At 40.5% G+C, this 23419-nt stretch overlaps 2 protein-coding genes across 2 annotated transcripts in view; both read left to right on the top strand.

Annotated features, from left to right (window-relative positions):
- The window catches only part of LOC135487800 (neuropeptide SIFamide receptor-like), a 144505-nt gene that overhangs the window by 67589 nt on the left and 53497 nt on the right, over nucleotides 1–23419 (top strand). The gene's annotated exons all lie outside the window — the stretch shown is intronic.
- LOC135487782 (uncharacterized) lies at nucleotides 11383–15900 on the top strand. The gene is made up of 2 exons (XM_064771862.1): nucleotides 11383–11625; nucleotides 12173–15900. The coding sequence occupies exon 2, from the start codon at nucleotides 12849–12851 to the stop codon at nucleotides 15369–15371; it is 2523 nt and encodes an 840-aa protein (XP_064627932.1). The 5' UTR covers nucleotides 11383–11625; nucleotides 12173–12848; the 3' UTR covers nucleotides 15372–15900.

Below are 23419 nucleotides of genomic sequence, written 5' to 3'. Positions count from 1 at the left end.
TAATAGTTCCTAGGCTAAATACATTGCTCCCGGTAGCTTCGAAGGGCTCTTGTGAAACTCTAGGGGAATCGCTGTATTAGTTGCGGGCAAAAACGTACCCTTCATTTTGCACAGCCATTTCGCTGCGTTTAGTAATTTAATGGGACATAATGGATTCGACAATTGAGTCTGGTAATTGCTCTATAGGAAACTCTTTCTGAGAATAAGTGCAGGTATGTCATCTGCTATTTTAAAAGTAGTTTGAGGCGCTGCAGAAAATTAGACATTATTTGCAGCGACATTTTGCTTGAAAAATCTCATAAAAAATCATTCCTCATTATTCGGACTGGCTGGTCCAGTAGGTACGATTAGATTTTAGTAATCACATCATTCTGAACTCCTTGTTCAGTGGAACTGAAGTGGAACGAGCAGAGCTGAACTTTAACCTTATCAAATTGGCCATCCAAGCCGAATCTAATAGGATGTGCTCCGTGAGGTTTTTAAATCTAATAATAAGGGATTCTAACACTCTGACTCAGTAGCCGGAATAATGAAATCAGACTCAATCTAATTTGCTGAGTGTACTTAGTATAGTTGAGATCAAGTTATAGCCCTTGGGTGGATATGTAACACTCTTGCACTATAATAGGACACGTGTACTACTTTCTAAGCGTTGATATCATATTCTGGTCAAGCAGACTGCGAAAAACCGTCATCGGAACTGGGAAGTGTGTCTGATTAGAATGATGACACACTTTCAATGAAGGTTTGATTAAATTCGTCATTTTAATTTCTCTTCAAAATCCGATGATAGACTGCGGAACCTAAATCACCTTGTTAAGAGAACAGCCTGAAAAATCATATCGGATTAAACAGACTCACAACATTCTTCCCTTGCTGGGGGACAATACGAACCAGGTTTTCTTTTCGATTGCACACTTTCTTTATTTGACAGTATGGCATATGCACAATAAGATCATTGGATGGTACTGTAGTGTTCGAGTTGCAATAAGGTGGTTGTCTAAATTCATTTAAGGATGACGTTGTTGTATGTGCGCTTTATTTTACTATGCCTTCCAGAGTGAAATCATTTTAGAATTTACCAACGACTTTAACAAAAATAGAACTATACTTTTCCCTGTCGTCTCCGTTCGACAATTAACGGCAAAATCTCGATTCTCGTAACCTGTGACTCACAGGCTCACCAGCGTCGGCCAACGGCATGCCAATAATTGGCAAATCCGATATTATGGCGCGTCGTGGCGCAAGAAACATGTCGCCTGAGCAGGTCAATGCGGTAACGTCGTTATCGCTAGCAAACTCTCAGCTTTTGACGGTGTAAGTGGATGAAACTCGTACTTCTGCTGTTGTGGGGTAAAACTAGATCTGAAATATTTTAAAGAAAAACATTGGTTGGTTTTCGATTCCTCTATAAACAAACAGAATGATAGAGTCCGTTAACGAAGCCATTCACGTCATGGCTTCGTCAACACCAGCAACGATGATGAAGTAAAAGTACGGCGGTTGACCCCACTATTATATACCGGATGGAGTAAGAGTTTCACGACACCTGAATTATGATTTGTGTTGTCATAGTAAGCAAAGAAAGTCTGTTTATAGCTGACAGGACAATTGGCAATAAGAACATATAAGATCATATAAATGGCGCTGTGTACTTCAACAATTGTAAGCAGTTCATAAAAGCTACTCATTATGGCCCTGGGCTCCTAAGCTTATCATCATGATGCACTCCCTTATTGTTCTTCTCGAGTATTGCACCGGCTATAAAGACGATTTATTATTGGCCGCAAGAATGTATGGGCATGATGAATGAGATGGTGTGTAACTTCTCGCGATTTAATACAATACCGCAGAGACCAAAATTGGTCAACTTTTGAATGAATGAATAGATTAATGAATGGATGAATGAATGGATGAATGAATGAATGGATGAATGAATGAATGAATGAATTTATTGACACTAAGGCCAACTGGCCTGTTGCCCAGGGTTATACGTAAGGTAAAAATTGGCCAACTTTTGTGAAAAGAAAAAGAACATACGCAATTATTACTGATGAGCTCAGTGTTAGCAATTATCAACATGATCAAGCTGGCTTGTGACATAGTCGGCTTAAAATCCGTGACACCTACATGTAATGCAACCGGGTGTCTATAAACCGAAGATGGAAGATCTATAAAACGAAGAACCCACCAACTATAAAGAGAAGACCCTACTATAAAACGAAGATCCCACCTACTTTTAAGCGAAGACCCTACTATAAAACGAAGATCCCACCTACTTTTAAGCGAAGACCCTACTATAAAACGAAAATCCCACCTACTATAAAGCGAAGACCCTACTACAAAACGAAGATCCCACCAACTATAAAGCGAAGACCCTATTAATATGCAAGGTCACAGTCTTAGAGAAATCCCCCCCCCCCCCCCTTTCATAAATAGGAACATTGAGATCATACCATAACCATTGAGCTACGCCCCGTATCACACTCATCGTGCGCTAAAAATAGCTTCTATACTGTATGCCGGCGTGCTCGACCTGTTTGCGAGCACCTTAGACTGAAGTGTACACCCTGTGTGCAGAAAGAGACGGCCAGACCGGCCAATGAACCCGTTTCGCACGTAACACGTTTTTATTACCTACAAAAAGCGTTTTATACAGTAGGGTCTTCGCTTTATAGTAGGTGGGGTATTCGTTTTATAGTAAGGTCTTCGCTTTATAGTTGGTGGGGTCTTCGTTTTATAGTAGGGTCTTCGCTTTATAGTAGGTGGGGTCTTCGTTTTATAGTAGGGTCTTCGGTTTATAGTAGGTGGGGTTTTCGTTTTATAGTAGGGTCTTCGCTTTATAGTAGGTGGGGTCTTCGTTTTATAGTAGTGTAACCCGATGAACAGCCCGATAGACGGTCGCCTGTGATACTCCGCACATGTCGCCTATGTCCATCTGGAATGATGCCCTCGCATAAAAACGTAAGGTCACGAACAGTTGCTGTGCCGGGGTCAGAGCATGATTCTGGTCCGTTTCGTGCAATAAGTCATCCTGTAGCACACCAACAAGCCATCGGAAACTGTCCTTTGAAATCCTGTATCTCTCTGCGAATTTTCTGTCATCATATTATTTGGTTAGAGGGTCTACCCGTTGCTCGTAAACTCTCTCCGCACGAGGAGGGGCCACCTGTTGTTCTTCAACCGCCTCCTCCTGCGCCAGCTCAAAGAAATCGAGAATGCCGTCCATTCCTGACAGTAACTTTCTTCGAATGGGCGAGGTATTCCAACAACCAATGCCTTAGACGCGGAGATAAACATACCCTCACGGCGACGATCGTGCGTTTAAGCAAATTTGTACGCGGACAACCGTTAAACGACAGATAAAATGCCTTGGTGAATTCCACCCTATGTCGTACTCTGATACTATGGACATGCATCGATAATGATTATGCTGAGACTATAGATATATAATAAAGCTTCCAGTTAAGCTCAAATCGCGTAAAGGGCTGAAAAGTACATTTATCTAGCTCATGGCCTGTTCTTGAATTAGGTTCTACTCTTTGGGAATATCTCATAACTAAGCTGCCACTACATATGCACTCGTTGCTACCACTTACTTTTCGCCATTTCTGCCAGCTAGTTTCTGACTAATGCCTGGTTGGAGAGAAGCAAGTAGGGTTTAGTGCATTACTCACGGACGAATACATTAAACGGTTTTGATCCGATCAAGAGTCGATCATTTACCCTCTTGGTTAAAAAGATGATGCCAATGCCATTTAAATATGCACCACAGGGCAAACGAGCCATGGGCCTGATGCTTCCGTGTCTCTATCACCATGAACATGATGAAAACCGACATTCCCTGCTTGGAAAAGCTAGATTGAAGTACTCCCACATGTTGCCCGATGGGTCACACCCCAAGTGTCACTCAGCATATCAGAGCCCGCTACATAGCACATAGGCTTAAATTCCCACTGTGTCTTATCAAGAAATGATTATCAGGACCAATCGTGATAACTTCGACCCTCCATTAACCGCTTCATGCGGTTCGATAGGCCTAAAGAAAGGTAAAAAAGAATTTTAAAGACACTGGCGACATGATTTCGCGGACATTTACTTCAGTCTGTGGGCTCCTAGCTATTGATCAACCGTACGTTTACGACATAGCTATTTTCTCTGTCTGGTAATCACGAAGGCTACATGCAATCGTGATCACGAAATTGACAAATGCCACCCCGGATAATGGGAAATCTAGACAATGGTATTCGGCTTCCCGTAGGTTTGCCTCATACATTTTATGGCTTTAGTTGAAAACATGCTTCATCCTTAACAGACAGCGTGATAATACAGGCAGTCTGATATTCTGAAATAAGGAATCTGAGATGTGAACACGGTGTCGTGATGCGACAATGTCGACAAGTGTCTGCAAACAGTTGCCTCATGACGAGCGATGCCTCTTTTCGGCTTGAGCATTTCAGTAAGGTACTCGTGACGTATTGCTGCAGTAGTGGCAAATTGTTCAAGTCTAGTGCAAAGAATTTCACTCCTCTAAGTACTACAGATTCAATGGTTATTCCCCGGGGGTTTATTATAAACCGCGAGATGAGAAATCGCGAAATCGCGAGATGAGTAATCATTGTTTTCTGCCACAAGATTTTCTTCTTCCCTGGACAGTGACAATCAATCACCATTTCTGATGCTACTGTCCACCTCTCCATTCTACGGTGGCTGGGAAAGGACATCGAAAAAATTCTCGGCGGGACGACTTATTATCTCGGGGGGACGACTTATTATGTCGAGGGGACGACTTATTATCTCGGGGGACGACTTATTATCTCGGGGGACGACTTAGTAAGTCGGGGGGACGATTTACGAAAAAAAAAAAATAATAATAATAATTTCATTTTCATTATATCGGGGGGACGACTTATTATCTCGGGGGGACGACTTCGTCCCGCCGAGAATTTTTTTTTTCGATGTCTTTTCCCAGCCACCGTACCATTCAATGATAGTAGGGCCGAAGACAATACAAAGGCTGCATGCAACTGCATGTTCATCTTGACACCGACGGTTTTTGCAATTTATCAAGATATACTGTAAGTATAATACCACGAGGTTCAGGATGCTGCATGTATCAAGATTATTTTCCCGTTACGCCTGGCGGCACAAGTCACCATACACATGACTGACCGATAACACAGGGCATGCACTTGGTCTGGTCATCCCTAAAAATAGCGCGGGATAGTCTGACCATCGAAACTAGGCTATAGATTAGGTTCCACACATCGCACAGCGGAGTCTATTCCAATGGGCCAATCAAAACAAGGATAGCTCCCTAATACAGCCTCGGTCTCATGAATGCTCGCCTTTTCAGGTTCCATCCATATTTGCAATACATCCTGTACGTGGCGCATGGTACTCTCACCGAGGTTTGCATCTCGCGATTTCGCATTCCGCATCTCGCGGTTTATAATAAGCATTTCCCGGGGGCTCTTCTTCCTGCCGTTTCTGTTGTTGTGTTGTAGTTTAAAGTCGGAAGCATTTTCTATAAACAGCTACGTCGGTCATCTTGAGAAGTTGAGCCTCTTTCTAGCTGATATTTAATGTGGATTGAGGAGCTATCAAATAAAATTGTTATGTATTTCTACCACTTCTTCAGTACGACTAGGTTTTTCCCGTTCGTGTGTTATCTATACGTGTCTGTGACAAAATGTTAAGACAAATTATGAAGACAACCGAGAATATTCGTCTCCACCGGTTATAAGGGTTGGTGTCATCCCGTAATGCAATCACTGACAGACAAATAATCTAATTTATTTGACTGCATGTTGGAAAAACGACAAATGACCGGAATCCATGACTGACATTCAAGTAATTGTATTTTAGGACCTGACTTGATTTATTGCATCCGCTGGTGGCTATCGATATGACTTGATGGATAAGAATTTGTGTCACGTCACATAAAGTCAAGTATGCATCAGTACCCTGCCGGGGGGGGGGGGGGTGGAATTGCCCTTGACATTCGGGCAAGTTGTCTTTGTATGAGTCGCAAAGCTTACCACATAATTTTACTGTAGAATAGAGAAAGAAGACCAGTGGTCAAGCACCATGTTCATAATCAGGGAGGTCGAAGGTTCGACTTTCAAAAGAATCACCGCTGTTTCATCTTGTGCCCTTGTGCAATCACTAATTGTTTCGTCCTCCGACTAAGATATGCATAACATGAGTATATTGCAATGGACTCTACCACGCCAAGTCAAAGACGGTGTCACAGGGCCAATAAATCCGATTGGCACGAAACGGTAATCACGGGAAAAATTGCTCATCTCACCTTGGGGAGGAATTATTCCTGGAGATCTACAACTGTAAAGCGACTGCTGAAGAATACAAAGAACAAGAAGAAGAAGGACATGGGAAGAGGAATCGATGAACTCAGAGTGTGAGAGCAGATATGAAAAATAGGAAATTGTATAATTTTTTTGCACTAGTCGTGCGAATCTGGATTGTGGCATAAAAACCACTCGCATTACGAAATAATGCACCTGTGTCTGTGAAGAAATCTATCTTTTTTGAACAAGACCATTTTCATCACCAATTCATTCGATATGACTTAAGAGGACGACCGAACTATCCATGCTCAGCAGTTCTTAGTCCGGCCTTAACCTATAATTATGTCCAAGTTGGTATTCTCGCTTAATTGGTAGATGGAAAAGTTTGTAGATAACTTGACACAGGCGGCGCTTCCTCCATGGACATATTCCGTTATCGCCTCGCTTATCAAGCTTCGCATCTGAGGTAATATTTGGGAGGTCTCCCGGCTGAATAGTTATGAGGAATTGATATCTCAATTTGTCAATCGAACTGAAATTGACCCATTTACGCCGGAAATTTTCATATAGTGATTTATCTATACAGTGAATATGCATGTCACGAATGAAATATAATGATTGTCATTGGTAATGTATTCTAAAACACTTTGATTTATGAACCACATGATAACTGCGTACGTAAATGCACAATGCGCCAATGAAGCCTCGTTTTGAATTCAGCGGTTCTGGTGCTTTGGTCGGTGCAAGATATGGAAGCAGTCAAAAAACATTTGAAAATCACATTATTCATTGGTTTATTTGAGCTCGGGTAGAGGTAAATGTTGGCCTACATTTTAGCTCCACCATTGAGACAATGAAATGGGGTGGATTCCATCAGTTCATGAATGGATAATTTCTATCATTTTTTCTGTTGTCAAATGCTGGACTGAACGAGATGTGAGGGATACACCGCTATCCAGGTAGGATATCGCAAGGGAGACTAGTTAGATTATCCGGACGGTATCATTGACTGATTCTTATTGATAGCGTCAATTACCAACATCGACACCTCTAATCCTTTCCTGTCAGTGGAGGTGGTATGAATACTATTTATTGTCCGCTCAGGAATTGGTGTTGTCCTCAATACGACATCATGATAACATTACTCTGCCAAGCCTCAATAAACTCTATTTGCAAGGGGTATCGAATGTGTCCAAAAATGTAACAAGTGGCTACGCGTTCATTCTACTGCCAAAGTAGAGTCAGTCAACGATAAAGTCATCAATGCGTTTGATATCACAGTGGCCCAAGCTTGCTTGTTGCGGGGCGATGGTTGGTCAATTTATGTTCGATTGGAGTATTGGGCCAGGGTGCAAAAAATCTTTTACATTTCACTTGTCATCATAAAGAAATAAACTACATGTATCTGGTAAACGGGAAAATCTGCCTATCGATATCGTCGATTCCTGAATGGTTTATACATTGTAGACGACAGATGACAATGAGTGCCTCGGAGCGTGATCTATCGCACACACTTGTAACACAGTCACTTGGTTAATGGCGTGATTGATTGATTTCGTGAGGATATACACTGCGCACTCCTCCATGGAGACATGGTTAATTATTCCAAATTAATTGCTGTTTCCTGATTGATACGAAATCTTGTTGGGTCGGGTAAAAGATGAAAGGGGAGCTGGTTAATTGCTTGGTTAATGGGATTAGGGTAAGGTCATTGTCCTCATGAGTAAAGTCAATATATTAGTGCCGCTGTTATCTATGACAATTAATTGCGAGTTGAGAGAGGCCGATGACCATCAATATTTTCGCTGGGTCATCCTCAAAATAGTCTAGTCCATCCTGAGGGTTCGTCTGATTCCCTCCTTCTTGGGTTAAGTTGAGTCTGGGTGGCAACAACCTTCTATAAATAGTTCGCCTTGATGCCAAATACCTATGTATTTATAGATTGTGCGTTTTTTTATCGAGTGTAAACTATCACAATGTGGCCGAACTGAGCGTATCCTTCTGACATCCTGGTATCGAAAAGCTCGAAGGAAAACCGTATTTATTTTGTGAGTAAATGCAGTAGGCGTGCGAGGTAATGCGCTATTACTTGAAGTACAAACATTCGTTCATACATGTATTTGTACTACAGTATCATCAAGACTTGTAACAACCATCGTCCGGATGTCAACAAAGTTCTTGGAGACATTCTATCGTCATAATTATTGTCCATCGTGTTTTGTGTGCCTCTCACAACACGCTAACGAGTGTCTCTATAATCGCGACCTAATGTCGTGTAATATCGTCTGAATGTCATTACATTGTCTATCGTTTTCTCTTGTGTCCGGATACATTCATCATGATTTGGGTGGGCGGTTTTATTTCTGGCTTGGCGCCGGTAGTCCATTTCTCTATAAGCTGGCCTGGGTGGGAGCGGAGGCACCAAGGAATACTTAATGCTTTATTATATCAATGGCGCTCATTAAAAAAGAAGATATCAGTTGAGAAGTAAGTTGACGATCTAGTAGATCGTCTTCAACATCGCGACCACCATCATTAAGCTGAAATAAATATTAGGTGCGCCCCCGGGCTGAATATCGTAGTTCGACATCGGTAATTAGTACCATTAATCAACAACTGAATCGAAAAAGCCCCCGCAAAATATTCGAATTGTCATGTTAGGTAAGCAGTCCACCAATCATTATCAGTATTTTACTTCAGAACGCAGAACCACAAAAAAAAACATATTACTGAAATCTTTAACATCCACCTCGAGGCAGACGCACCCCAAGCATGAAAATATATATAAAATGCCGTAAGGTAAAAGAAACTTTTAAAATGAGATATCATTTGTTCCTACAGTCGCGTAAGCAACGAACCGCACAAACGCGATAAACGCATTTCGATTTTCGGTCTTTGAAAAATTAATCATAACCGTTTTTTTCCGATTTGCACGACGCTTGGTACACATCGCTGCGGTAATTTACTTGAACGTTTGCGAGATGGATTAATCCCGTCTGAGATGAAATTATTGGCTTTTTATACAGAGTGTCAAAAAACATTGGCATTATATTCGAGAGGCTGATAATTTTTGTATAAAACGACGGGAGCCAAAAAAACATGCCATCCTACAATGACTAGAACCGTCAAGGAAATGTTTGAAGGAGGTTGCATGCGTCGCATTAAGAACCCAATGTAAAAGACGCATCACTTTGTGGCTTCGCCAATTTTGCACACTAGTGATCTGTGATAATTAGAGAATGGCTTGACTTGTGAATACCTGGACTTTTCTTCTAAATGACCTGATGATATCAAGGATTTTCATGACACCTTCGTAATTGAAATCCATGATAGATAAATGAACATAGCACTTTCTATCGCGTGCATGACAGGATAAATATCCGATTGTTTAAATGTTAAGATGACATAATGTGATCAACATTCTGTAACGGATCTGGCCTGATCACAAACTGGTACAAATTAATTTCATTTGCTTGTCATTAACGGCATCAGATTTGTTCGTCCAACTTTTTTTTAAACATATTCCTAAAGCTCCTAATTTAAGGTGATATGGGCCACCATTATATGCAAAAAAAACTATGGACTCTTCAATTTATATCTCAATGTTTTTAACAAAGTGTAGTCGGTTGGTGCCATTTGTAGACGCCAGCAACATCGAAAAAATGAAATGACATTGTACACGTATTGGAAAAAAGGCTCTACTTTCAAAAGCCTCTATATGATGGTGATTTATATGACAAGACGGATTATCCATTTGGTATGTTGGTTGTCCTCCTGTTTAATTAGTGAACCATTTATCTGGAAGTGTTTCGCCGTTTCAAATCTCAGCAAGTAGAAAAACGCAATAGTGGATATTTTAAGCACGTAAAACTTGACCAGGCCCAAGAAATTATTTTGCGATGGGATACATTAGGCTATTTTAGCGCCGACCAATTTTTTCGTTACCAAAGTTGTCAACCTAGTAGACCAATTGCACAGAGAAAGACTAGAAATGCTAAGGACAATATTGAGTACACACTACATTGCAAAAGTTTGGAATCTCTTTTTGTATCATCAACGCAGAACTTTATTGAGGTTTAAGTTGAAATTCCGGTATGATGTAGTCCTCCAGTTTTGTTTCCGATTATAGCTAGGTTCTGAATGGATGGGTTTTTTTCTCCAAGAACTCCATTGATAGGAATCTTGGTGCGTTGCAAAATCGGTTCCAAGGTATTTATGTCCCGAAGCATTTTGCAGTTCCAATCTGAAATTGTTTAATCTTTCAAGAAAGAGTCGTGACTTCCTGAACATGGAATCCGCTTTTTTAGCTCCATGTAATTCACGTCAAGTTGATTATAATGCCAGGCTCGTGTTTTAATTTCCGGATAATTCGCGGCTGGCATCAGACAGAAATAGCGCAACTGGTCCGTAATTGAGATATTTGTGGGACTTTTGGCAATGTGGGTAGAACTGTTGTATATAGAAATAAAATTTTTGCGCTTTCGAAGATGGATTTTTGGCAGGCATTTATACGTTTTTTTCGGCGGAAACGGAGAAAAGGTTAATTTCAGCTCATTTCCTTCAAATCCGATATGCACCTGAAAATCAATAAAAGCGAACACTATATTTAGAATGCAGTACGTAAGAGGAATCGTCAACTGGTTTGAGTTCCGTTACCTGCCATTCAAATGAAAAGCTACTCTCCACTTTCCTCACACCGTATTTTCGAACTTCCTGTCAGGTATTAGCCAGTCAGAAGCCCACGCTGCTATTAATTGATCATGTAGCCCGGCATGCTTTGCGCGCAAACCAAGCACGCTTGGTGTATTATGTCCAGTCGTGAGGTCTCACTGCTTGGGATTCGTGGCGGATTGGGTAATTAAGAAATGGCTTCCAGTAGGACCGTGACGTCCTACAAGATTAAACATTACGATTAGTTGCAGATTTTTTTCATTCTAAATGAACTGTATCCTTAAACGATCGATTTTAATGCCTGTGTACATATATAGATGTATGAAAATAATGAGGTATACCAAATAATTCAGTTTGCCAATTATCTTTAAAGATGCTTAAGATGTCTCCGCGTCATTACCAACTTTCGCTGTCATTTTATTTTTGCTGGCCGCCGCTAGGGGCGCTCACCTTCAAGATGGATGCGCCCATGGAAACCGCGCTTCAGTGTGATCAGCCGTACAATCTACGCAAAAAAAATGTCAATTACACAGAACTGTTCGACTTAAAGATCCAAACTGAACGCAGAAAGGCTGTACGAGTACCCAACGTTGTTCTAGACGAGCAATATTTCATAGAAAGAATAATAACGAAGAAGAAAGAGGCAAGTGTTTAACGCAAACCTGCTACGCTAGCAAATATACACGCCAAATGTGTACAAATGCACGGCAAACTGTTGTGGTGTGTAACCATTTCAAATTCTAATACAAATTATTGGGTGTCGTCGTTCTTTGACTTCTACTTGGGGTAAACTAGAGACCTACATTGTTGGACGGCCTGCCTAAATAGATTCCAGGGACAGGGTTAGCCGTCTGTTTTTTTAAAAAGGCTATGTACCCCCCCCCCCTCCCAGTGGCAGTGATCCAGCACCCACTGGCAGCAGGTCACACTCCAAAAATATTTGTGTTTATTCGCTTGCAGTAACCCTGCTAGGCCAAGTATAAGTACCATTTGCCTCCCCTTCTTGATTTTTTACACCCTTAAGGCCTGTTCCTCCTGTCGAGCTGCACGGTCAGCGAATTCCTTTGTTCAATTCCTGGCATTTGCTCTGGAATAAAGGATTTTTCCTTGCGGCGGTAAAACGGGACAGTCGGTTCAGGCCCTTAGATCCCAACCAGTGTGCAGGTTTTTAATAAAGTATCTTTTTTCAGGGGAAGTCCCTGCAGTACCTAGTACAGTGGAGAGGGTTCGGACTCTATGATGTCACATGGGAACCAGCTTATCATATTCCCAAGGCGTGGATCGATCAATTCAACAATCCAGATATCGACTTAATCGACACAAAACGCCTCGTCTTTGCTTCGAAAGATTTTTATGAAACTCTTCAACGTGGTCTTGTAGAGGGCAGTGTTGAAGTGAAAATCCCGTTCCCACTTGACATTTTCCGTTACGTTTTTTATGGCAAAGGACAACCAAATGATATCAATGATCAGGATCCAGCTTTTTTAAAGTATGACAGGGATGATTTTGCTGAACTAAACTTACCTGAAAACTGGTGGTACAGACTTGACAAGAAAGGACAAGGAGTGAAGGTTACATTCCCAGTGAAGGCCAAAACTGTGATTTCATTTTCCCATGGTTCATACTGTGTTCAAGATGGTGTGTTAGTCAAAGGATGCAGATTTCCAAAGGAGTTCCTTGTGTTGAAAGTGTTGTCGGTTGCCACTGACGTTGCCACTTTGTTCGTTTGATGTCGCATCCTTTATGATTTATTTGCCATTGTGATTTGGGCCTACTGTACATGCATGTAAGGTGTAACTTTGATCATCTTTACTCAGGAAAACATTTTTCACAAGGTTGTAGTTTCACTCCAGCACTGTCTTCAGAATGTCTGATTGTCTCAGTAAAGTACAGCTCATAAAATTCTCCCAGGAAGTTGCAACAGTCACATCATTTGATTACCTTAGGTCAAGATGTAGTGAACCAATAGCCTTTTCCCTCAATCTTACTAATCTGTTTGTTAAGGAGTTAAGTAGCCTTAAAGCTAAATACCCGGAGCTCACATATGTTTCACTGCTTAATTGTGCTTTGCGGTTCTACAAAATCAAAGATTACTCGGAGCGTGTGAACCAGCGTTTGGCAACTATTTGTTCTAGAGTAACTAATGAATTTCGTGGACTGAAAGGTGGTAGACGTTTTCAACAGTTGAATGAAAAAAGCAGGTCATTGGCAATTTATGAAAGTGAATTGATTGATGTAAAAAAGCTGCAAAATGATCTACATTCTGTCACACAAGTAAGTGAGGAGTTGACAAAAAGGTGTGCCTCATTGTATGATGAACTTTTTTCTGTCAAGAAGGAAGTTCATCAGTTGCAAAATTCACATACTGAGTTAAAAGAACAGGTTGAAAAATTAGAAAGGGAACTTGCAGCCTTAAAAGATGAGAATGTGTTTTTGCATGATCATATCAGAAAACTACAAGGGTATCCACTCAGAGCTTGTCAAGGTAAAAAAATTCCACACCTCAAGAGACAGCAGCAGGTGAGAAAATTGAAAGAGTTGAAATCTGCAGCAGAGCGTGCATTATGGTTTGCGAAAACCTATGGTCTGATCCCTGAAACTTTAACTCTAAAATCCACTGTCTCTGGAGAGTCACATAAGGTAGATTTTCTTGACAACCATGCACACACTTCTTTTGAGAAAATACCAGTTGAAGAGAAGAAAAAAATTGAAAAACTTCTCTACATCTTAGACACATTTTATGTAAGTGATGCAGCATACCACGAGATAGCCCTAACCAGTGACTCTGGTCTGCCATCGAAACATCTGATTGTTCAGTGCAGAAATAGCCTATCAACATTATTCACCATACATCGATGTAGCGGTGGTGTGCCAGGGGCCTATGTTGACTTTGAGGAGCAAATTTCAAACCTTATTATATACTCTCAAAGTGAAATGACAGACCTGAAAAAGATTGTGAAAATCAGTGGTGATGGTGCCAAAATTACTAGGGCATCTAATTTTCTCACCATGTCTGTGTCCCTTCTCAAACAAGAGGGTTTACCTTGTAGCCCTACTGTCTTGGCTATTGTCAGTGCATCAGAATCATATGAAGTCCTTGACAAAGCTTTAGGTCCACTGATACTACAAGTCAATTCTGTCATTGACAAGGGTAAAATTCAGGTTGATGATCAGGAAGTCTCTATTGAAGTACTTTTTGGGGCAGATATGAAGTTTCTTCAGTTAGCTTTTGGACTAAATGGTTCAACAGCCAATCAAAGTTGTGTGTGGTGCAAAGTTAAGAAAGATGACCTGTGGGACACTTCAAAACCATGGGATCTGTACAGTACTGATGAAATGAAGCGCACATACAAAAATGTTTGTGAGGATGCTCTGCAGGGTAGAAATGGAGTAACAAAAGGTATTCCTTTGTTCAAAATTGACTCTGACAGTGTAGTTGTTGATGAGTTGCATCTCATGTTGAGAATATCAGATGTTCTACTGCGTAATCTAATTTTTGAGACTAAGGATCAAGATGCAGAGCTTCATTTCAACAGTAGTGCCAAAGACAAAGCTTTGATAGGACCAAATTTGAAATGCTTGTGTTCTTCCATAAGGGCCTGTGGGGTAACATTTAATATCTGGGAAGCCAAAGACCCAGTTACCCATGGTGGAACTGGAAAACTGGAATGGACATCGCTTCAAGGTCCAGATATGAAAAAGTTACTCATACATTTGCCCCAGAAACTACGCTCATGTGATATCCTATTTGCTGATACTAAAGATGACATAATCAAACTTTGGGAGGACTTTCGGTCATTACATGTGTACCTCTGTGAAACACCACAAGATGTTGGTGATGTCCATTTAACATGTTTCCAGAAGGCAAAATCCTGGCTAGACAGCTTTATTTCCTTGGGAAATAAGCGGAAGGGTTATAAAAAATTGAACGTTACACCTTACATGCATGTGTTAGTATATCATGCACCAAATGTTATCAGACATCATGGGGCATTGAAAAATTATAGTGCGCAAAGTGTTGAGAAGCTTAATGATATTGTGAAGCGAGTAACTCTTGGAAAATGTAACCGGGCAGATGCCACCAGGGATGCACTACTTGTGCTGAAGAGAATAGAAAACTTGAAAGGTAAAGATTTGTCTAGAAGAAAGCGTTCTTATCATAAAGTATCTGAAAAGTACTGGGGGAGTGAGAAAAAGGAAAGGGCTCTGAGTAAGAAGCAAAAAATTCTTGAAGAAATAGAAAATACTAATGTGCCTGATGAAGAATTCCCAAGCACTGTAGATGGAATAAAAAGCGAGCTTCACAAAAAATATGGGTACAAAACCACTGCCAGAAGTTATGAGAAATTGAAAAATATCCTGAAGATGAAGAGGAAGTTATCAACTTAGGCCAAATAAAAGAATAATTTCCAAAACTGAAGGGATCCAGTATTTTTTAGGTAGGTTGACCCCCCCCCCCCCCTTTTTGAGAATATGGAGTCATTCCTGAAAAAGAGCGCAAAAATTTGATGAATAAGCTTTCATAATATGGTGTACGTACTGAGTTTGTGGACAACTTTCAAGACTTAAAAGTAGTTTTGTTGGGGGTCAACCTACCATAATGTAAAAAGTATTGCAAAAATTTTGGGGCATCAGAGGTGAGCGGAGACTATCATCAACATATTTGTTATTTGATGAAAGCAGTTAACAGACATTTGACAAAGCTGGATTGGAAAATAACAAATTAATGTGTGTGAGAAAAGCACTGCAGAATCAAAGAAGTTTTGTTAAAGGCATTTTTCTGTTTGAAGTTTTTATTGTTGAAGTTTTCAAATATTTTTTATTGTAATTGTTTTGAAATATTTTTGTATGTACTTTTTAACATAATCAAAAGTGAAGCAAAATGCTCAATAAAGTTTTATTTGTATTGTTGATTAAATATTCTCCCTTTGGTGTTTGTATTTTAATCCTAGGATAGGCTAGGAGTATGACAGTAGTGTCATACTGAAAAACGCGGAACCTCAGTTGAGCCGTACTTCTGTGGGATAGGCCTCTTCTGACTACCTGTGTTTCACTCTGAAGACACTTTTGGAGATCAAATGACAGCAGAGCTTCTTGATTCTTTGTTCAACAGTCATTCTGAAAAATTTAAAGAAAGGCAGAGGACTGCCAACCCCATTTTCAGAGGTTATGGACTCTCTACCAATCCCTAGTTAAAACCTGCTTTGATAAGAGAGGCCCTTAGTTCTCACCAAACCCCACATTTGAACTGTAAAATCAGTTGGCCAAAGCATTCAGCTGGTGGCACACCTTCGCCATCTAGCGGGAAGAAGCGAAACTAAAGCCCTTGAAGTAGAATCCTTGGCGGGAACTTGATTTTCGATGGAGACGATTTTGGTGCGCTAATCTGATTTTATGGACTTTTATGAGCCAAATTAGGTTGAATGGATCATATTTCAACCAAAAAATGGAAGTGGATGGATGTTTTGAAAAAGAATACTTTTATATTGGATTTTATTGACGAACACCTCTAGTTTATAAGGCCAGGTGAAATAGAACAATTCCGCCTCATACTTTTTGTCAAATTGCATTCGAAAATCGTGTATTTCAGCATTTTCCTGTTTCTCAAGGCCTCGTAATAACACTAGACTACTCATTTTCAACAGCAAAAAGGAAGCGTATGAACTATTTCCTTTTGATTTAAAATTGATATGGCTGCCTTTATAAACACCTGAAGTTGCCAGATCCAGGTGAAATATTTCATTTCCGTTACTTATGTGACCATAGGAGGGGTTTTTCCTTAGCCGCCTATGCATTGACTGTACATACGCTGGACGTCGCGGTAGCGTCATGGCCGCGCCTGCGCACTACCCGATGGTAGCGAAAGTTGGTAATGAAACGATACGAAGTAGATATGATACTGATATAATGGAGTTGACGGTCTTGTTTGACTCAAAGATCAGAATTCGAAGACATTGACTTTTTCAAAGTACAGTTTAGAGCACGAGTTTTAAAAAATCGACTGTTGATTAAAGAACTACAGAAAGAACTACGGCAGATAGAAATGCACAACAAGTTAACTAAACTATAATACAACTCTTACATATTATTGCGATGTATCTTCTATTTGCCAAAAAAAATTTGTCTCCTACTTTCATTTCCATTTTCTTGCCTATATATTTTACCGATAATGGTTATCTGTAGCCTTACTTGAATTAACTAGCCGTCTGCTTTACCAGTAATGCATAAAATGGAAAGTCATAACGGCAACTGCGCCAGACGAACGTCATTCGATAACGTCAATATCGTGCTCCATATACCGTCTGTAAGCAGGATAGCAAAACATATTACCTGGGAAATAGAAGAAATGCCGGATTCACGTGGTGAAAGAAAACTGTGGTGGATTGATGATGCTATTACTGTCGATTGGCAGGAGAAAAACGTGTTGATGCAGTCCATTCAGTCGAGGAGATTTCCTACCCAGCGGCGAGATTGCGGCTAAAGATCAACTTGGTGATTACTCTGTTAGTGCCTTCCGTTGAACGACTGGTCAACATAGTCAGTGTCAAAAAAAACTGGGGCGGAGTATTGTATCGTCGAGTGTGATTTAACCCATTAAGCGTTCTGTCATGAATCCGCACTGGTCATGCTGGAGTATTCGACTTGGCATTATTTTCAGCCGTACCAACGTACCCGCTGGGAATCTTGTGCGTCCACATGCATCAGCCGTTGGGTGGACGTTTGAGGTGGCAACAAACAGCTTTTACAGTAGGTGCCCAAGGTCAAGGGGTGCGTCATTTTGGTTGCTATACCATTTTAAAATGTTCATAACATATACTTTCTAAATGAAGACTATGTTATACATCATTGGAAAGAACAGAAATTGCGCTTTTTACTAAATGTATAATTTTTATGTTTGATTGCTTCAGCACCTCATGAGCAACCGACTTGTATACTGTAACTACATGCAAACTCCGCCCTTGATGGGGCAGACCTCAAGACAAAATAGCCCAGAAAATGTTTTCGATGAAGCATTCTTATACCAAAATCCAATTGGGAACCATCATTATTGCCGTCGCCTATGACCAAAAGGTTATGGCAAGACAAATGACTAATTAGTAAAAGTACATCAGCGGATTTCACAGGATATAGAGTTGTAAAACGTCAGAAATAACTGGTTCTAAATGTTGGGACAGTTTGTGGGAATTTTAGGGTTATGTAAGAAGGATGATGAAGTTTCTTCCCGTCTATTGACCAAATTCGTTAAGCTATACGACACACTCTATCAAACTCCACCAAAGAATCTCCATTCTAAATCATCGTTTTATATGCCTTTGGTACCTCTCCTGTGAAAGCCGATATGACGCATTCCACCCACATCCATTATTCATTTATAAGAAAATGGACTTCAAAGTCTGAGAGATAAAAGCTTTAAATAATGCATGATCAACAAAGTCGATTTTGGCATGCAAATGATATTAGCCTCCCATACGCTCGTCTTTAATTAATTGCATCTGGATGATGGCGGTTCATCGGGCAAAGGCTACTTGAGTTATGAAAGTCGCTTGGTCGGAGATATTAATGCTGAACGCTTTATTGTCATGGATTTTATTCAATTTAGTTGTAAACCAAGAGCCAGGATGGTAACTAAGGTTATATCATTTAAACAATACTGCTGGCAGTAGCCTAAAAAAACCTTTCCTCTCAGTCAAATCGCTTTATCATGACTTTTTAACGGTAAGCATCTCATTAGCAGCCACATTAAATCAACAGTTTGGTCAATGGCAAGTGAAAACAGCTAATAAATCGATGTCAGTAGCAGGGGGTAAATTGGAACTGGAATTACAAAAACGGCTTGAAATGTTTGCGTTACTGATGAAACCCGTAATGAAATCATTGAAACGAGACAAAACCCTCGAAATAAAACGAACTTGAAATAGGCCCAACTCACGAAATGTACGTCTCGAAGTGAAGTCGAAGCCGAGGGGGATCCGGTGGTACGAACGACACAAAAAATGGTGTTGAATTTTAGCAAGAAATGCCCTGCAGTTGAAATTCGTTTTTGATATCAATGAATTTATGAATTTTCCTTGTAATTTGGAAAAAACAACATCCCTCTAATTGACATTATGGCATGACCTATTTGTCATTGCTATCTGTCAGGACTGCCTTTGGCTGGAGAGTATGAAGCGGTATGACAGTAGAGTTTGTTTAACTCTGAAGCCAGTGATATTTGACTCAATATCTTTACTTTCCAACTCAAGGCAGTTTGTTCCTAATGTTTAACGAGCTGACGCCTATGACCACAAGGCCATCGGGATTTCGGTATAAAACCCTCTGAGTCGGTATATGTCATCACATGATTGGAATCTGTAAAGTATGTCTCTCGTGGCTAATACTGCAATCAGTAATAAGAGTTTGATGAATCTAACGAGACACTGGAGAATCCTTTTCTCTCCTGAGGGGTATGCAGGTGGCGATATAAGTAATTAACATCGCCGCCACTGAGGGCAAGTAATCTGTCTGTATAACCAAGAATTGATAATTGAATTTTTGGTATAACATACTCGGAAATCCTTTCTAAGAGGTCACTAATACGGCTTATAATTAAAAAATATATATGCAGGTTCAACGATCGACGACGGCTCGACCCAAAAGCCAGGCAAAAACATGGCATATGACCATCGTATGTATATAGCAACGCCCGCGGCGCCTGTGGGTTGTTAGCGTGAAATCATAGTGCAAGGCCGCCGTGACATTTCAATTTTACCAATTACCAAGTCTCCGTTTTGAGGCCGTTAACTTCTAAAATAAAATCGAAACCATCGGCATGGCATTCGGCGCAATGTGTGCTATAATGTACGCCTGACTGATCAGGTGAATACTTGTTATCACGCGAGCTACCATTTCGTTGACAGCTTTGGTTCTGAACGTGGTAAAAAAACCAAATGGATATTTACCTTTTTAGGAGAATAATACCTAGCTAAAGCTTTGCCACTGATAGCTTATTACGGTGTGATTGTATTTCGCCCTGCTAAAAATATAAGTGGCTCTTGTTCTATAGGTGGGAAATCCTGATAAACGTTCTTCCAGTCTTCGTTTAATATCTTTGCCTAAGAATTTTTAAGGTAATATACATGTACGTACACGAACATGACTGAAAATACTATACAGGTCTGCACCACCTGACCTTACAAAGATCTCGCAAATAATACAGACAAGCCTATTTTTCTCTCACAAGGTGTAGTAGCCTAATGACATCAGAGGAGCAAGTTGTTTTTCAATTACGCTTGACGTTAAACAAACACGATACATATTGGAGGGAATGAGATGGGTAAAACGACCATGTAAGCTTCTTATACTGACTTCAAACCAAGCTAGTCGAGTTCATCATATGACAGAGGCAGTGAACTGGTATTTCTGTGATCCAAGCAAAATGTCAATACTCATTATTTTCTACAGAAGGTGTAGTGATCTAGTGACATCAGAGGAGCAAGTTGTTTTTCAATCACGCTTGACATTAAACAAACGCGATACATGTTTGAGGAAATGAGATGGGTGAAACGACCATGTAAGCTTCTTTTTGTAATCTTTCAATGTTGACTTCAAACCAAGCTGGTCGAGTTCATTATAAGACATCATTAGACAGATGCACTGACTGATATATCCGTCAGGTGATGTATGCGAAATGTCAATGCTCATTACTTTCTACATAAGGAAGAATGAGTAAGGAAGGGGCTTGGGACGAATTAATATCGTTTGTACGTTGATATTCTAGCTGGTCGCCTGCGTAAGGATTCTTTCGGTTCTGATACAGATTTGTCTTTAAAAAAAAATCTGAAAAAATGTCACTGCTCATTATTCTTCACATAAGACAAGAGTGACTGAGGATGAAGTTTAGATTGAATCGATATCGTTAGATATAACGCGGCAAGGTTTTTATCGGATTGCTTAGATATTTTCAGTGATTGATTGAAATATCCTACACTTGTTGGTCTCTTCAGACCTTTCAAGGCTATAGGCACACAGTCCGGTCTTTCCCCGCAATATTGGTGAATGTTTAAGGACAATTTGAGACGATCGAGGCATGCAGAGTATCAGTAGTTGACCGAGATAATCATGCATTTTCTTCTTTTCAGTGATTGATTGAAATATCCTACACTTGTTGGTCTCTTCAGACTTTTCAAGGCTATAGGCACGAAATGAGATGTGACAAGGCCAAACTGTTTGGGGGAGGGGGGGGGGCAAGAAATTGCTAGCCGGTTGACAGTCCGATGCTCCCGACTTCCTCACTTTGTAAAACATGCCGCTCTTATCGCAACACTGGAATCATATAGACAGTTCATACACCAATGTGGGCAATCATGCATTTCAAGCACAGTACCACTTTTAAAAAACGTAACTACTTGAAAAATAGGGGGCACCGGTGTAGCATCTGTGGTTGTTCCAAATATTTAAGTGTTCCGACCCCTATTCCTTCGGGATCCCTGTTCATGGATTCAGGGACCACATAACCGAAGTACAACCCGTATGCGACCTGATCAACTGTAGGGAAAACACTGGCAAACAGAAACACCCACAGACAATACACACCTGCCCAATACTAAACTTTCCTATCAGCCTCATCTTTATCAAAAGCCATAATTGCCCGCGCGGACTTTTTTCTATCAGTCCGGTCTTTCCCCGCAATATTGGTGAATGTTTTAGGACAATTTGAGACGATCGAGGCAGAGTATCAGTAGTTGACCGAGATAATCATGCATTTTCTTCTTCTTCTTCTTCTCCAGCTTTCGCTCTGCACTTGGAGGTGATTTTCTCCAGGGAGTATTCCTCCTCTAAGGCGGAGCGTTTTTTATGAGTGACACTACGGTTATGCTCCAATTAGGTTTATTGGCATAGTGAATCCGACTTCGGCGAGAGGTTGAGTCCGCGCAAGCTATTTATTTTTCTCACTTTGTGGGGTCTTTAACCTGCCCTGGTATAGACACCAGATACAAGGAACCTAGGTTTTAAGACTCATTCGAAGGACTGTGAAGAATTTTAGTTCCTTGAAAGCCACGCCGGTTCATCCAGAAATACAATCTTGGGTTCTCCCCGGGATCGAACCCGGGCCCTTTTGCGTGGTAGCCAGCAGTGTTAACCACTCACTACAGGTAATCAGGTACTGAAATCACGGAAGTATGATGTGAAACACTTCAACGACAGCTGATCTCAGTGACGAGAAAATTGGTTCCCTCCTGATTCCATCGCTAAACCATGGTCGTGATTATCTGACTCGAAATTTGTCATTGATTTGGTTTCCTTAAGATAAAAGGCTGTCAGACCAACCAGGTCTTCATCATTTCATATACGGCGCCGGGAGTTGGCTGTCGCGGCATAAGTCAATACAGTCCATTACTTAAGTGACTAAATCACCTACGTGAATGTCAGGTCTCTTAGGGGATCTATAACATCCATCTATTTACTGTTAATACGAATTGGAATTGACAACATCAGTGATTGACGCCAGTGAAAGTGATCAGTTATCGATATGCGATGCATATCAATATAGTATGATCAGGTCATCCCGTCTCATCGGCGATATGGACTGGGCGAACGCTGAAAGCCAGTGAAATATATAATGCGTCGCGCGTTTCGCGATGATATAGTGTTCACAATTTTTATCTGGCGGACTACGATTTTTTCATTTACAATTTCGAACAAAAATACAGTTTCGCGAATTTTTTATATTCGACAATCGAAATCCGAGAAAATTTAACCGGAAATTTGGCGGGTTGGGCTAATTACTACATGCAGCGAGTACTTTAATTTAACGTCCGATTTCGTACTCAGTACCATATGTTTATTCTCTTGTTGTTCCCAGTAAAACTATCAAATTCAGCAAGGCACGTTTATGTTGAGGAGAGTGGTTGAAATTATCTTGAGGCTTAGAGATGTACAAAAACTTCGTTCTTTCAGACGTATTAGTAATCGTTCGTACGTAGGCGTTGCTAGGATTACAAAAGAGGTAGTCGCTTAACAGCTTTCACCGGTCGTTTAAGGCCTACGCTGTACGATACAAATTTGAAATTTGTAATTGAAACTTCCAACTTGCGTAAATACATGTGTGTAATAGATATTTATTTCAGCATTGCGTCGTGTAGACAGATATACAGATATACAGATATACAGATATACAATATACAAATTCGGTAAATTCGTATGCATAATAATTGCAGTACGGCAATGTATATAAATGCACTTTTATTTTCCTGATCCACCAGTAATAACGAACGGCGTACCCCTTTAAAGATTTTTTCCACCAAAGGGATCGTGTGCACCCCTACCTCCTTGACTACGCCAATGGATTCAGGTCTTGCTTTTTATTAAGAGAGTCAGACGTTATCACTTCGCTATTGATAGTAGATTTTTTCCACCAAAGGGATCGTGTGCACCCCTACCTCCTTGACTACGCCAAT

Source organism: Lineus longissimus, chromosome 1 (assembly GCF_910592395.1).
Source record: "Lineus longissimus chromosome 1, tnLinLong1.2, whole genome shotgun sequence".
NCBI classification, from domain to species: Eukaryota; Metazoa; Nemertea; class Pilidiophora; order Heteronemertea; family Lineidae; genus Lineus; species Lineus longissimus.
Note: the sequence above shows the minus strand (reverse complement) of the source record. Positions and strands in the feature narration are given on the sequence as shown.

Coding starts and splice junctions, on each gene's coding strand:
- LOC135487782 (XM_064771862.1), top strand. CDS start 12,849: ATGTCTGATTGTCTCAGTAAAGTACAGCTCATAAAATTCTCCCAGGAA.